Source organism: Salvelinus sp. IW2-2015, linkage group LG13 (genome assembly GCF_002910315.2).
Source record: "Salvelinus sp. IW2-2015 linkage group LG13, ASM291031v2, whole genome shotgun sequence".
Classification (NCBI taxonomy): domain Eukaryota; kingdom Metazoa; phylum Chordata; class Actinopteri; order Salmoniformes; family Salmonidae; genus Salvelinus; species Salvelinus sp. IW2-2015.
In genome coordinates, this window is record NC_036853.1 from 37906348 (window position 1) to 37923583 (window position 17236).

The 17236-nt window shown below is 42.5% G+C and overlaps 1 protein-coding gene across 2 annotated transcripts in view; it reads right to left on the reverse strand.

Annotated features, from left to right (window-relative positions):
- nek7 (NIMA-related kinase 7) overlaps window positions 1-17236 on the reverse strand; it is a 157164-nt gene that overhangs the window by 72840 nt on the left and 67088 nt on the right. Inside the window, exon 2 of one of the 2 annotated variants that reach the window (XM_023998175.3) lies at window positions 7731-7818. In XM_023998175.3, the coding sequence (XP_023853943.1) occupies window positions 7731-7790 (60 nt within the window). In that variant the 5' untranslated portion in view covers window positions 7791-7818. Of the gene's footprint in view, window positions 1-7663; window positions 7819-17236 lie in introns of those variants that run through there. The other variant, XM_023998176.2, reaches the window with a different exon arrangement.

A 17236-nucleotide genomic window follows, 5' to 3' on the forward strand; every position in this document is an offset into this window, starting at 1 on the left:
ATTCCGCAAATTAGTTCGCAAAGAGCCAGGCGGCCCAAACTGTTGCAATATACCCTGACTCTGCGTGCAATGAACGCAAGAGAAATGACACAATTTCACCTGGTTAATATTGCTGGTAACCTGGATTTCTTTTTAGCTAAATATGCAGGTTTAAAAATATATTACTTGTGTATTGATTTTAAGAAAAGAATTGATGGTTATGGTTAAGTACACATTGGAAATGACAGTCATTGATTGATTGTTTTTTATAAGTTTATATGCTAGCTAGCAACTTACCTGCTTACTGCATTTGCGTAACAGGCAGGCTCCTCCGTGGAGTGGCAATGTAACTAGGTGTTTAGAGCATTGGACTAGTAACTGTCAAGGTTGTGCAGACTTGGATCCGTTTCTTGTTGTCGCACCGAAGATGTCCTTATGTTGAAGGCTATGGCAAGTGTTTCAATTAGATATCTGTCTTTCGTCTCTTTTAAGGATGTGTGAATTAACCCTATGTTGTCTTCTGTTAGTCCAATTTGAAAAATTAGGTAAGAATGTTGGGTTTCTTAACTGACCTTGCCTATGCGTTATAAACATTAAGAATTGACTGTTAAATTTCTAGGATGTCAGATACAAATAGTTTGTGTACATATTAAAAACTTATCGTAAGAGTAGGGGTGTTAACCCCGGTGTCCTGGCTAAATTCCTAATCTGGCCCTCAACCATCACGGTCACCTAATAATCCCCAGTTTACAATTGGCTCATTCATCCCCCTCCTCTCCCCTGTAACTATTCCCCAGGTCGTTGCTGCAAATGAGAACGTGTTCTCAGTCAACTTACCTGGTAAAATAACGGTAAAATAAATAAAATAAAAAACTGTAAGGTTGCAAGATTGGATCCTCAGATTATTTGCATTGCCATCCCCCCCTCTTTTACACTGCTGCTATAGTCTGTTATTATCTATGCATAGTCACTTTAATAACTCTACCTAGATGTACATATTACCTCAACGAACTGATGCCCCGCACATTGACTCTGTACCGATACCCCCGCTATTGTTATTTTACTGCTGCTCTTGAATTATTTGTTACTTTTATTTCTTATTTAGGTATTTTTTCTTAAAACTGCATTGTTGGTTAAGGACTTGTAAGCAAGCATTTCACTAAGGTCTACACCTGCTGTATTCGGTGCATGTGACAAATACAATTCGATATGGGGAAAACAAAATCGAGGGCTTATTTTTAACTAACAATTGCGATTTAGATTAAAACACTRGGGTGAACGTTTGTAATCATGGAAATATAATGGCAATTCTAATTTTATAATTAGAATGTAATAGTGTGCTCTTTAAATACAYTGTTGTTTGACATGACAACGATTGAAAAAGCCAGGGAGGCGTTCATAGAATAAGGAATTAGAATATTAATAGAACTTCTATGGATGCGTTATTGTGACAGGGTGTCCCAGGGGAGTAGGACCCTTTAATCTTTGGATACATTAAAATGTCTTCTCTTACATCATGTAGCTAAAATATTCACGCTTTGCCTATTCCTCCCTGATTTAYAAGATGCTGTTGCACAAACAACATGCTGATTTAGGCGTACAKCAGGACTGGTATCAGMCTGTATTAGKTAGCTTKATTTGCTCTGACTCGGTACATGTATTAGCTAGCTAGCCAGCTAACTAGCGKTTTACGTTAGTGTCTTACACTATTWATTTTAGCCACAACTTGCTAAGAAAAGACTAACTAGCTATTTGCAGACAGTAAGATACARAAACTAAGTGTAATTTTAGAARGCTTGTGTTCTTTGTAATAAGAAGCYAAGTGGAAAGCACAATCGTTGTCATCAACATATTGTTGCATCTGCTGCATTGACTATGCAGACTGAWGATMGAATGGTTGGCAAATGATCTCGTGYTCGAGGAACAACTGCTCTCCTTGAGCTTGTGTCCGTTAGGCCTACGGATGTATATATTATTRATCAGCACAAATTATATTGAGCAATAAAAGCCCCACTTGTGGTCTTCTTAAATTAAACTAGTTTGAGAGTATGGAGCACAATACCATGGAGGAGTTTAGAAGGTAGAAACTCCATCAAACTTGTATTCCACAGGCTGGGATCCGCACTATGRAGCTGTTGCAAGAYCACATTTTTCACTGGTTGTCCACTGGGTCGCAATGATTTATAGGCAGCTTAAACTTCTTCAATTCAACCATTATTGGGTTAAAATACACATCTGCATTTGTGAACAACCATCCACAACAACCACGATTCACATCAATGCGCTATGTACAGTTGAAGTCGGAAATTTACATACACCTTGGCCAAATACATTTAAACTCAGTTTTTCACAATTCCTGACATTTAATCCTAGTAAAAATTCCCTGTCTTAGGTCAGTTAGGATCACCACTTTATTTTAASAATGTGAAATGTCAGAATAATAGTAGAGAGAATGATTTATTTCAGCTTTTATTTKTTTCATCACATTCCCAGTGTGTCAGAAGTTTACATACACTCAATTCGTATTTGGTAGCATTGCCTTTAAATTGTTTAACTTGGGTCAAACGTTTTGGGTAGCCTTCCACAATAAGTTGAGTGAATTTTGGCCCATTCCTCCTGACAGAGCTGGTGTAACTGAGTCAGGTTTGTAGGCCTAATTGCTCGCACATGCTTTTCCTGCAGCAAAGCACCCCCACAACATGATGCTGCCACCCCTGTGCTTCACGGTTGGGATGTTGTTCTTCAGCTTGGAAGCATCCCACTTTTTCCTCCAAACATAACGATGGTCATTATGGCCAAACAGTTCTATTTWTGTTTCATTAGACCAGATGACATTTCTCCAAAAAGTACYATATATGTGCAGTTGCAAACCYAAGTCAGGCATTTTTATGGTGGTTTTGGAGCAGTGGTTTCTTCCTTACTGAGCGGCCTTTCAGGTTATGTCGATATAGGACTCGTTTTACTGGTGATTATAGATGCTTTTGTACCTGTTTCCTCCAGCATCTTCACAAGGTCCTTTGCTGTTGTTTTGGGATTGATTTGCACTTTTCCATCTCCAGGAGAGACCGAACGAGCCTCCTCCCTGAGCGGTATGAAGGCTGCGTGGTCCCATGGTGTTTATACTTGCGTACTATTGCTTGTACAGATGAACGTGGTACCTTCAGGCATTTGGAAATTGTTTCCAAGGATGAACCAGACTTGTGGAGGTCCACAATTCTTTTTATGAGGGTCTTGGCTGATTTCTTTGATTTTCCTATGGTGTCAAGCAAAGAGCACTGAGTTTGAAGGTGGGGCCTTGAAATAACATCCACAGGTACACCTCCAATTGCTCAAATGATGTCAATTAGTCTATCAGAAGCTTCTAAAGCCAAAGACATCATTTTCTGGAATTTTTCAAGCTTTTAAAGGCACAGTTCAAACTTAGTGTATGTAAACTTCTGACCCACTGGAATTGTGATACAGTGAATTATAAGTGAAATAATCTGTCTGTAAACAATTGTTGGGAAAATTACTTGTGTCATGCACAAAGTAGATGTCCTAACCGACTTGCCCAAAATATATTTTGTTAACAAGAAATTTGTGGAGTGGTTGAAAAACGAGTTTTAATGACTCCAACCTAAGTGTATGTAAACTTCCGACTTCAACTGTAGATATCAATGTGATATCCGTATCGCCTGTAGGCTACACCACTGCTCTCGTCCTTCTCTCAAAGCGTTTATACAAGTTGGATAATCTTTGGATGTCAACAGCAGTCGCAACATTGGTAGACAACTGTAGTCTACAAAAGCCAATTCCTGCTCTTTTCCCTGTGATCCGTCAAARGCATTTGGTGTGTCATCATAGTGGTCTCTGACTTGCGGTCAGACTCGCTCAGGCGGCACAAACATAACACTTAACACTTAACATTTTTTCCCAATGCTGCTTTGAATGTCATTGAGAGGACAGAAAGGTGACCGTTTTTTTCCGCAAACATCCTTTCTGAATTTAAAAGTAATSCTAGAAGTAATCAGTGTTTGAAAAGTATTTGTAATCTGATTACAATATTCATTACTCCCTGATAGATCGTAAATTACTGTTATACATTACTGTTTTATAGCGCTATTTCCTCTTAGTATGATTTTTTTTTACAGTGCCTTCAAAAAGTATAAATTAAGGTTACACACAGGAAGTATTCACACCCCTTGACTTTTTCAACATTTTGTTGTGTTAAAGCCTGAATTTAAAATGGATTACATTTAGATTTTCTGTCACTACATACAATAACCCATAATGTCAAAGTGGAATATTGTTTTTAGAATTGTTAGCAAATTAATTAAAAATGAAAATCTGAAATGTCTTGAGTCAAAAAGTATTCAACTCTATTGCTATGGCAAGCCTAAATAAGTTCATGAGTAAAAATGTGCCAAACAATTCACAAAGTTGCATGGACTCACTGTGTGCAATAATAGTGTTTAACATGATTTTTTAAATATCTGTACCCCACACATACCTTTAAAAGACAATTTTATACAGATGTTATATTGAACCCTGTCCAAGGTCAAACGCAGAGAACAAAGAGAGAGGTAAACAGTGGTCACGACAGTGTTTTTCACACAAAGAAAAGCAGAAGGAGTGGAGGAGCAGAGGCCATGGTGTTAGGTTAGGAGGAGAGAAATGGAATGAGAGAAAAAAGAGAGAGCTAGATCTAGAAATAGAGCGAGGGCATAGCTTTCACTCGCTGCATGGTAGCTTGACGAATGTTAGCATGAGCCCGTAAAGCGCTGTGACAGCCTCCTGCTGAGAGCACAGTCTCACTAATGTGTTCTGGCACGCCYGCCCCCTAATCACACATTTACATATGCAATGACCTATATTTGCATGTCAGATCGCACACTGTCCAGTGTGATTAACAACGGGCACCTCCCACGTGGAGTCGCCTTGGGTAGCGGGCAAGGGGCTGGGGAGGGCTAGGCGAGGGGTGAACCAGGGCTGGGGAGGGCTTGGGCTAGGAGAGGGGGAGCGCAGAGGGCCGGAGGGGGTCCATTTTTTGTGAGCCGAGGGGCTGGGCTGCCAGGCAGGATTATGTCAGGCGGGGGCCCGGCATTAGACACTTCATTAGAGCTAATCTGTTTAGCAGTGGGCAGTGTATGTAAACTTCACAGGCCATTTGCGGCACCTTGTCGGCCTCTGGCCTGGCCTTCAAAGGGCAGCCGGGCCCTCCTGACTGACAGGCTGTCTTCATTGCCCGCACTTGCGTCACACACACACACACACGTGGGTGAGGCGCAGCAGCTCGACCCCTGACGACAGAGGGGTCACTGGGCAAACCGCAAGAGGAGAGAAGGAGAGGAGTGGCACAGAGAGGAGAGGTTTGTACAGATTGCWGCTTGCGGAAGGGGAGGTGTGTGCGTGTTTGAAAGGAGTTAGTAACAGAGATGTCCATCATTTTCTGTCTCAATTTCCAATCAGTTATCGTGGGAATTTGGGCCATAAATGTGAATGAGGAACACACCCTTAGTTGGTGAGAGCTGAAGTTAGGCCTCTGCTTTGGGGAATCAGACTTGTGGTGTCTAGCTCAAGCTCCTCCTTGTTGGGAAGAGTGAGGGATTGTAGAGGAGTGGACAAGCATGTCTGTGAGGGACAGCATGTGCCTGTGCTGTAGAGATGGCAGAGGGACAGGGTGGCCACCAGTGACACAGATGCACACACCCTGGGCTACTCACTGACAAGGAGATGAGAAGAAGAGAGATAGGAAGAGAGAAAAAGAGAAAAGGCATGAAGACAGAAGCATAGATGACGTGTGATATGTGGTGACACAGAGACACAGAGCAACTGACAGAGAATTTAAGATAAGAGAGAGGGAGAGACAGACAGAGAGAGAGGGAGGGAGAGATGGAGAGAGAGGGAAGGAGATGAAAATAAATGAAGAGAGCGAGACAGAGGGGGAGAGGAAGAGAAAGAGGGGGAGAGATGTGAGGTGTGATGCGACAGTGTGGCACTGCCAGCGGCTGCCAGAAAAAGGCCAGCGGGAGCCAGTAAGGGTGCCATCTCCCACAGAGCGCCAACCCACCCTCTACCCCCCCTCTCCCCATCACCAGCCTCGGTCTGTACTCCTCACCTCCCTCTTCTTTCACCTACATCTCTCCTCAGCCCCAGCCAGCTTAGCACCGCCATACAATATTCATCACTCCATCCATCCTCCCTACCCCGCTGGTGTTTCTCTCTCTGCTCCTCTTCAATCTGTTCCTGTACCACGGTGTGTTAGCTCACTTATAACCCTCCGCCTTGTCTCTCACACACACACACACACAGACAGAGATCTGACTCTGTCAAAACCTGCTGCGACGTTCAAATTCCATTTTGAGAATCTCTCTCTCCCACTCAAAGAGCAAATGCACCATTAAAAATGCACACGATACCAGCTCATCCACTTTACCTAATGCATATGCATCATACCTCCGGGACTTAGAGATGTGATACAATTCACATTTTCAGGAGGGGAATTTTTGCCGAGCAGATTAAATTGAGAAAAAGTGTGAAATAGATTGAGGACTTGTTGAAAGAGAAGGATCCGTCTGCTGATAGACACAGTATGACGCTGGATGCCTAACAGGAAGCAAAATAATGTCTGGATCTGCATAGGACTGGTGTTTGAAATACAAACTGTAAAATATGATCTTGCATAAACTAATAATATGCATGTTATTAGGCCTACTTCTAAATATATTTCAAGACAAAAATGAAAGAGAAAAATAACTGAAATGATGCTAAATAGTGTGTGAAAAACAGAGGAAATCATTATTACCACAACTCTGTTAAATTGGAATATGATATCTCGAGTGTGGGGGATGCTAGTTCTCGTTCTTTCATTTCTGTGCAAAACCCAATTAGTAATTAAACATATTCAAATAAATTAACACCCTMGCGATTTCACAGTTAATATTGCACTGGCTTTGCATACACAAGAAAAACAGGATAATTTTTAGCGTTACAAAAAAAAAAGTTGTTTTCCCGTTTCCTCTTCAACGTATGGATATGGATAGCGGGCGAATCCTCTTTGTTATAAGTCCATTCAATACATAGTGGGGCCAGAAACATCCTTGTGCTATGAAGGAGATTGATGAAGCTTATGTACGATATTGCTATTAAATTCCAACGGTGGCCAGATTTGCAACATAACAACCTGAATGTTATCGTATCAAAAGCTGCTCACTGGGAGGTCAAGCTCTGCAAGCCTCCAGAGTTTCAATCAATACTAATTCTCTCTCCGGCCTTCATCTGCCTATACTGTACGATTGAGGGGTTAGTAAAATGACAACCTGTATTGTTAATACAAATAACAAATACAGTAATTTTGACATACATTTTGTTCCCAACTTTACTGGGAATCGCCCGTAGCCTAATTTGTACTTTACTTAATTTACATTAATTGACAGGCTTAAAATTCAAGTATAGGCCTACCCTAAATATGAATGAGTATTTGTGAGTAAACATAAATGTAAGAGGATCGTACTGTGGCTGGAACACAGGTACTGCAGCTTGCTGTGTTTGGGTTAGAGTTAGGGTAAAAGTGATGTTGTAATATTTTTTATTTAACCTTTATTAACTGACTTGCCTAGTTAAATAACAAATTCCTATTTAAAATGATGGCCTACACCGGCCAAACCGGTTTGGGTGAGGGTAAGTTAGGGTGAGGGGATCCTACCTGTGGGTGGAACACGGGTACTGCTGCCTGCTGGCCTTGTGGTTGGGTTAGGGTTAGGGGGTCCTACCTGTGGCTGGAACACGGGTACTGCTGCCTGCTGGCCTTGTGGCTGGGTGTCCATGTCCATGGTGACAGGAGATCAATCCCTCACACCCCTAAGGAAACACAAACACAACCTTCAGTTAACGTTACAGTCACAAAAACACCGGACTCTTTTCCCTCACAACCAGGTAGAAATATAAGTAGATCCTCCAGTTACCTGAACATACCCTCTACAGAAGAACTCTGCCACCAGACAGACAGTATACACAGACTAGTAACAAATATCACACTCCTGGGGATCGCCTGAGCATTACGGAGCCTGAGCCAATAGTGTGTTGCTGAGGACTCTGCTGCCTGTGTACTGTCGCTCTGTCTGTCTGTGGCCCAGAGGGTGTCACATTGCAGTAGAACTGGATCTGCCTCACTGGCTGGGTCTCTATGGACCTGAAAGGCTCCACACACACACCAGGGTTTCCGTTAGGAAAATGTGACACTGGACAACGTGACCGGGATGATTTTCATTTACAGATTATTTGGACATTTAATGGACCTATTTGCATTGGGTGCGTAACCCATTAGGGCGTCCAACCACAGTGCTCAGAATGACAGAAATCACATTTAGATTATGGTAATTTATCTTAAACGGGGGAATGAAAGCAGATTTAGAAAATTTGTCTATGTTCCTAAAACCCTCGGACTTGTTGCTGGACTGCATGTCAAAGTGCGCACCTCTTTCACTCAGGAAGAGTGAAAGGTACGTCACAGGGTTATATAGCCCCCCACTCACTGCAGCGCTAGAGCTATTTCCCATCCTGGTCTCAGAGCATTTTGCATTACTCTGTACGTAAATCCGACACACTCCYGTTCGTATGATATGTTACGTTTAGTATGGTATGCATTAATTTGTGGATGTCCATCACCAATTACGTATGATCACCATCTCTCCAGAGATGTTTGATCGGGTTCAAGTCCGGGCTCTGGCTGGGCCACTCAAAGATATTCAGAGACCTGCCACGAAGCCACTCCTGTGTTGTTTTAGCTGTGTGCGAAGACTCATTTTCCTGTTGGAGGTGAACCTTCGCCCCAGTCTGAGGTCCTGAGTTCTCTGGAGCAAGTTTTCATTAAGGATCTCTCTGTAATTTGCTCTGTTCATCTTTCCCTTGATCCTGACTAGTCTCCCAGTCCCTGCAACTGAAAAACATCCCCACAGCATTATGCTGCCACCACCATGATTAACCATATGGATGGTGCCAGGCAGTGGTGTAAAAATACTTTAAAGTGCTACTTACAGTTGAAGTCAGAAGTTTACATACACTTAGGTTGGAGTCATTAAAACTRGTTTTTCAACCACTCCACAAATTTCTTGTTAACAAACTAGAGTTTTGGCAAATCGGTTCGGACATCTACTTTGTGCATGACACAAATTTTTTCAACAATTGTTTACAGACAGATTATTGCACTTATAATTCACTGTATCACAATTCCAGTGGGTCAGAAGTTTACATACACTAAGTTGACTGTGCCTTTAAACAGCTTGGAAAATTCCAGAAAATGATGTCATGGCTTTAGAAGCTTCTGATAGACTAATTGACATCATTTGAGTCAATTGGAGGTGTACCTGTGYATGTATTTCAAGGCCTACCTTCATACTGAGTGCCTCTTTGCTTGACATCATAGGAAAATCAAAAGAAATCAGCCAAGACCTCAGAAACAAATTGTGGACCTCCACAAGTCTGGTTCATCCTTGGGAGCAATTTCCAAARGCCTGAAGGTACCACGTCATCTGTACAAACAATAGTACGCAAGTATAAACACCATGGGACCACGCAGCCGTCATACCACTCAGGAAGGAGACGCGTTCTGTCTCCTAGAGATGAACAGACTTGTGTGAAAAGTGCAAATCAATCCCAGAACAGCAGCAAAGGACCTTGTGAAGATGCTGGAAGAAACAGGTACAAAAGTATCTATATCCACAGTAAAACGAGTCCTATATCGACATAACATGAAAGGCCACTCAGCAAGGAAGAAGCCACTGCTCCAAAACCGCCATAAGAAAGCCTGACTACGGTTTGCAACTGCACATGGAGACAAATATCATACTTTTTGGAGAAATGTCCTCTGGTCTGATGAAACAAAAATAGAACTGTTTGGCCATAATGACCATCGTTATGTTGGAGGATAAAGGGGGAGGCTTGCAAGCCGAAAAACACCATTCCAACCGTGGAGCACAGGGGTGGCAGCATCATTTTGTGCGGGTGCTTTGCTGCAGGAGGAAATGGTGCACTTCACAAAATAGATTGCTTCATGAGGGAAGAAAATTGTGGATATATTGAAGCAACATCTCAAGATGTTGTCAAGGTATTGGAGTGGCGCCGGAAGAAATGGCAGCAGTTTTACAGGCGCCCAACCAATTGTGCTATTAAGTGTTTTTTTCCCGCGTTATTTGTAACCTATTTTGTACATTATGTTTCTGCAACCGTATCTTACGGCAAAAAAGAGCTTCTGGATATCATCAGGACAGCGATCACTCACCTCGGATTAGACAAAGATTCTTTCTTCAACAAGCAAGAAGCACAAGACAATCTCCAAACACCCGACAGTGCCATCATCCCCGTTATTTGCAAGAGGACGCGACGCAGGTACAGAGGACAAAGAGCCGGATGCCTGGTCAGGACCCAGAAAAGGCGAGTGGGAAAGCTGCCGTTACTGTCAATAGTACTCGCCAACGTGCAATCATTGGACAATAAACTAGATGAGGTACGATCACGAATATCCTACCAACAGGACATCAAAAACTGTAATATCCTATGTTTCACGGAATCGTGGCTGAACGACGACATGGGTATTCAGCTAGCGGGATATACGCTGCACCGGCAAGATAGAACAGCACACTCCGGTAAGACGAGGGAGGGTGGTCTGTGCATATTTGTAAACAACAGCTGGTGCATGAAATCTAAGGAAGTCTCTAGATTTTACTCGCCTGAAGTAGAGTATATTGTGATAAATTGCAGGCCACACTACTTGCCTAGAGAGTTCTCAGCTATACTTTTTGTGGGTGTTTATTTACCACCACAGACAGATACTGGCACTAAAACCACACTCAGACAGCAGTATAAGGAAATAAGCAAACACGAAACAACTCACCCAGAGGCGGCACCCCTAGTGGCCGGAGACATCAATGCAGGGAAACTTAAATCAGTTCTAGCATAATTCCATCAACATGTTAAATGTGCAACCAGAGGGAAAAGAATTCTAGATCACCTGTACTCCACACACAGAGACTCTCCCTCGCCCTCCATTTGGAAAATCCGACCACAACTCTATCCTCCTGCTTACAAGRGAAAATTAAAGCAGGAAGCACCAGTGACTCYGTCTATAAAAAAGTGGTCAGATGAAGCAGATGCTAAACTACAGGACTGTTTTGCTATCACAGACTGGAACATGTTCCCGGATTCTTCCGACGGCATTGAGGAGTACACATCAGTCACTGGCTTTATCAATAAGTATATCGAGGACGTCGTCCCCACAGTGACTGTACGTACATACTAGAGGTCGACCGATTATGATTTTTCATTGCCGATACCGATTCTTGGAGGACAAAAAAAGCCGATACCAATTAAATCGGCCGATTTATTTTATTTTTWAAAATGTTTTTAAAATATATATATCATACACACACATTTTTGTAATAATGACAATTGCAACAATACTGAATGAACAATGAACACTTTTATTTTAACTTAATATAATACATAAATACACACACAGCTCTGAAGTGACAATGATACTGAAGAGTCTGCTTAGGACACAAATACTCCCAACTGTTTGAATAAAAATAGAGTTTAAGTTACCTGTGATGAATGTTGAAAACAAAAACTTTAATTTCTATATGCAGGAAATCCTATTTTAATAATGGGCATGGTAAGAATTGACAACCAAAGTGCGAGTCATAATTCCCATGACACCTAGCAAAATCTGAAAAGCGGTTCCTTCATTATTGCATAGGATATTTTTAGATTCACTTAAAATAAGGTCTGTGTTTCGTGTAGGCTTACATCACCGTGCCAATTTTATAACTGTGTAGATATCCATAGGACAAGGTAACTCTGATCAATATTGGCTAAATATAAGCGAAGATAAAAAAAATTGTAGGGTGGATTTATGAAAATATGTTGACAATCGTTACCTTATCCTAGTGAGATTTACACGGGTATCAAAACGTCGAGGCGGTTTAAGCCTGCCCGAAACACAGACCTTATTTGAAGTAGCTCAAGACATCTCTATGGAAGACATGAACGGTAAAATAACGAAGGAACCCCTTTCAAATTCAGCCGCAAGATATTACAGGAATTATAACGTGTTGACTATTTCTCTCTAAACCATATACCTTTGACTAATCCGGAAACTATCACCTCGAAAACAAAACGTTTATTCCGTTCCGTATTTTATCTAACGGGTGGCATCCATGAGTCTAAATATTCCTGTTACATTGCACAACCTTCAATGTTGTCATAATTACGTAAAATTCCGGCAAATTAGTTCGCAAAGAGCCAGGCGGCCCAAACTGTTGCATATACCCTGACRCTGCGTGCAATGAACGCAAGAGAAATGACACAATTTCACCTGGTTAATATTGCCTGCTAACTTGGATTTCTTTTAGCTAAATATGCAGGTTTAAAAATATATACTTGTGTATTGATTTTAAGAAAGGAATTGATGTTTATGGTTAAGTACACATTGGAGCAATGACAGTCATTGATTGATTGTTTTTTATAAGTTTAATGCTAGCTAGCAACTTACCTTAGCTTACTGCATTCGCTAACAGGCAGGCTCCTCGTGGAATGCAATGTAATCAATGCAAGATTGGATCCCCCGAGCTGACAAGGTTAAAAATCTATCGGTCCTAGGCRGTCATTGAAAATAAGAATGTGTTCTTAATTGACTTGCCTAGTTAAATAAAGATTAAATAAAGGTGTAAAAAATAAAATAATAATAATAATAGGCAAATCGGCGCACAAAAATACCGATTTCCAATTGTTATGAAAACTTGAAATCGGCCCCGATTAATCGGCCATTCCGATTAATCGGTCGACCTCTAGTACATACCCCAACCAGAAGCAATAGATTACAGGCAACATTCGCACTGAGCTAAAGGGTAGAGCTGCCGCTTCAAAAGTGCGGGACTCTAACCCGGAAGCTTACAAGAAATCCTGCTATGCCCTGCAACGAACCATCAAACAGGCAAAGCGTCAATACAGGGCTAAGATTGAATCATACTACACCGGCTCCGACGCCCCTTCTCATGTGGCAGGGCTTGCAAACTATAACAGACTAAAAAGGGAAGCACAGTCGTGAGCTGCCCAGTGACACGAGCTTACCAGACGAGCTAAATCGCTTCCAGGCAAGCAACACAGAGGCATGCATGAGAGCATCAGCTGTTCTGGACGACTGTGTGATCACTCTCTCCGTAGCCGACGTGAGTAAGACCTTTAAACAGGTCAACATACACAAGGCTGCAGGGCCAGACGGATTACCAGGACATGTGCTCCGGGCATGTGCTGACCAACTGGCAGGTGTCTTCACTGACATTTTCAATATGTCCCTGATTGAGTCTGTAATACCAACATGTTTCAAGCAGACCACCATAGTCCCTGTGCCCAAGAACACAAAGGCAACCTGCCTAATTGACTACAGAATAGCCGATTATCGGAATAGCCGATTAATTAGGGCCGATTTCAAGTTTTCATAACAAATCGGAAATCTGTATTTTTGGACACCGATATTTAATCTTTATTTAACTAGGCAAGTCAGTTAAGAACACATTCTTATTTTCAATGACGGCCTAGGAACGGTGGGTTAACTGCCTCGTTCAGGGGCAGAACAACAMATTTTCACCTTGTCAGCTCGGGGGATTCAATCTTGCAACCTTACAGTTAACTAGTCCAACGCTCTAACCACCTGCCTCTCATTGCACTCCACGAGGAGACTGCGTTTTACGTGAATGCAGTAAGCCAAGGTAAGTTGCAAGCTAGCATTAAACTTATCTTATAAAAAACAATCAATCAATCATAATCACTAGTTAACTACACATGGTTGATGATATTACTAGTTTATCTAGCGTGTCCTGCGTTGCATATAATCGATGCGGTGCGCATCGTTGCTCCAATGTGTACCTAACCATGAACATCAATGCCTTTCTTAAAATCAATACACAGAAGTATATATTTTTAAACCTGCATATTTAGCTAAAAGAAATCCAGGTTAGCAGGCAATAATAATCAGGTGAAATTGTGTCACTTCTCTTGTGTTCATTGCACGCAGAGTCAGTGTATATGCAACAGTTTGGGCCACCTAATTTGCCAGAATTTTACGTAATTATGACATAACATTGAAGGTTGTGCAATGTAACAGGAATATTTAGACTTAGGGATGCCACCCCTTAGATAAAATACGGAACGGTTCCGTATTTCACTGAAAGAATAAACATCTTGTTTTCGAGATGATAGTTTCCGGATTCATATTAATGACCTAAGGCTCGTATTTCTGTGTGTTATTACGATATAATTAAGTCTATGATTTGATAGAGCAGTCTGACTGAGCGGTGCTAGGCACCAGCAGGCTCGTAAGCATTCATTCAAACAGCACTTTCGTGCGTTTTGCCAGCAGCTCTTCGCTGTGCTTCAAGCATTGCGCTGTTTATGACTTCAAGCCTATCAACTCCCGAGATGAGGCTGGTGTAACCGAGGTGAAATGGCTAGCTAGTTAGCGGGGTGCGCGCTAATAGCGTTTCAAACGTCACTCGCTTTGAGACTTGGCGTGGTTGTTTCCCTTGCTCTGCAAGGGCCGCGGCTTTTGTGGAGCAATGGGTAACGCTGCTTCGAGGGTGGCTGTTGTCGTTGTGTTCCTGGTTCGAGCCCAGGTAGGCGCGAGGAGAAGCTATACTGTTACACTGGCAATACTAAGGTGCCTATAAGAACATCCAATAGTCAAAGGTTAATGAAATACAAATGGTAGAGAGAGAAATAGTCCTACAATTCCTATAATAACTACAACCTAAAACTTCTTACCTGGGAATATTGAAGACTCATGTTAAAAGGAACCACCAGGTTTCATATGTTCTCATGTTCTGAGCAAGGAACTTAAACGTTAGCTTTCTTACAAGGTAGCAACACATCTGCCACGCTGATCCTCAACACTGGAGCTCCCCAGGGGTGCGTGCTCAGCCCCCTCCTGTACTCCCTGTTCACCCACGACTGCATGGCCAGGCACAACTCCAACACCATCATTAAGTTTGCAGACGACACAACAGTGGTAGGCCTGATCACCGACAATGACGAGACAGACTATAGGGAGGAGGTCAGAGACCTGGCCGGGTGGTGCCAAAATAACAACCTGACCCTCAACGTAACCAAGACTAAGGAGGTGATTGTGGACTACAGGAAAAGGAGGACCGAGCACGCCCCCATTCTCATTGGCGGGCTGTAGTGGAGCAGATCGAGAGCTTCAAGTTCCTTGGTGTCCACATCAACAACAAACTAGAATGGTTCAAACACACCAAGACAGTCGTGAAGAGGGCACGACAAAGCCTATTCCCCCTCAGGAAACTAAAAYMWTMTGGCATGGYTCCTGAGATCRTCAAAAGGTTCTACAGCTGCAACATCGAGAGCATCCTGACTGGTTGCATCACTGCCTGGTACGGCAATTGCTCGGCCTCTGACCGCAAGGCACTACAGAGGGTAGTGCGTACGGCCCAGGACATCACTGGGGCTAAGCTGCCTGCCATCCAGGACCTCTACACCAGGCGGTGTGAGAGGAAGGGCCTAAAAATTGTCAAAGAACCCAGCCACCCCAGTCAAAGACTGTTCTCTCTACTACCGCATGGCAAGCAGTACCGGAGTGCCAAGTCTAGGACAAAAAGGCTTCTCCACAGTTTTTACCCAAAGCCATAAGACTCCTGAACAGGTAATCAAATGCTACCCGGACTATTTGCATTGTGAGCCCCCCCAACAACCTTTTTTACGCTGCTGCTACTCTCCGTTTATCATATATGCAGAGTCACTATAACTATACACTTATGTCATACTCACCTCAATTGGGCCGACAACCACTGCTCCCGCACATTGGCTAACCGAGCTATCTGCATTGTGTCCCACCCACCAACCCCTCTTTACTTTAACCATATCTACATGTACATACTACCTCAATCAGCCCAACTAACCGGTGTCTGTATGTAGCCTCGCTACTGTTTATAGCCTGTCTTTTTACTGTTGTTTTTATTTCTTTACCTACCTATTATTCACCTAATAAATTTTTGCACTATTGGTTAGAGCCTGTAAGTAAGCAATTCACTGTACGGTAAGAATACCTGTTGTATTCGGCGCACGTGACAAATAAACTTTTATTTGATTTGAGTGGCCATCACAAAGCCCTGACCTCAATCCCATAGAAAATGTGTGGGCTGAACTGAAAAATGTGTGCGAGCAAGGAGGCCTACGAACCTGACTCAGTTACACCAGCTCTGTCAGGAGGAATGGGCCAAAATTCACCCAATTATTATGGGAAGCTTGTGGAAGGCTACCCAAAACATTTGACCCAGTTAACACATTTAAAGCAATGCTCATCACAATATACTAATTGAGTGTCTGTTACAGACTTCTCTCTATACTGCACCGCGCTACGTTCTGGGGAGGACTCTTAACTTACCCTCGTGCTCTCTCTCGGATCTCTGCTCTGCTATTCGACCGCCTTCACGTGTACGTGGTACTTATACTATCCGGACACGCACTAGCACACTGTAGGGGCGTCGCCGTGATGCAGTGTTATCATATAATTCGCCCCTGCAGCCCGTGATAACATATACCTAACAGTGGTGCTATACCCTTGCAGTCTCTCTTACAACCGCGATTTCTGTGAGTCGGCGGCGATCTCTCTAAACCTGAAGGTCAAACTGTTAAGTGGTATCTGTACTTACTATTCATATTTTTGACTACTTTTACTTCAGTAACTTCCTTAATAAATCCTCTTTGGGCTAGGGGGCAGTATTTTGACATCTGGATGAAAAGCCTGGCATCCACAAGTAACTGCCTGTCTCTAGCGCCCAGAACTAGGATATGCAAGTAATAATTGTGTAGATTTGGGATAGAAAACACTCTAAAGTTTTCTAAAACAGTTCAAATAATGTCTGTGAGTATAACAGAACTGATGCTATGGCAGGCGAAAACCCGAGGACAAACCACCCCCCAAAAAAATATTTTCAGCCTACTACTGTTTCCGATGGCTGCTATGTATGTTATTATGAGGCGAAAAGCTCAGTTTGCAGTTCCTAGGGCTTCCACTAGATGTCAGCTCTTAGAGTTTCAGGCTCTGTTTTGGAAAAATTTGCTAGAATTTGTAGTTTTTCTAAGTGGCTCCCATTTTGGCTGTAATGTTTCATCGACGATGGATGAGAGCGCATTCTTTGTTGTTTATCTTCCGGTAAAGACAATAACGATTCTCCGTCTTAAATTGTTCGTTTATTGTATTCGTTATAGG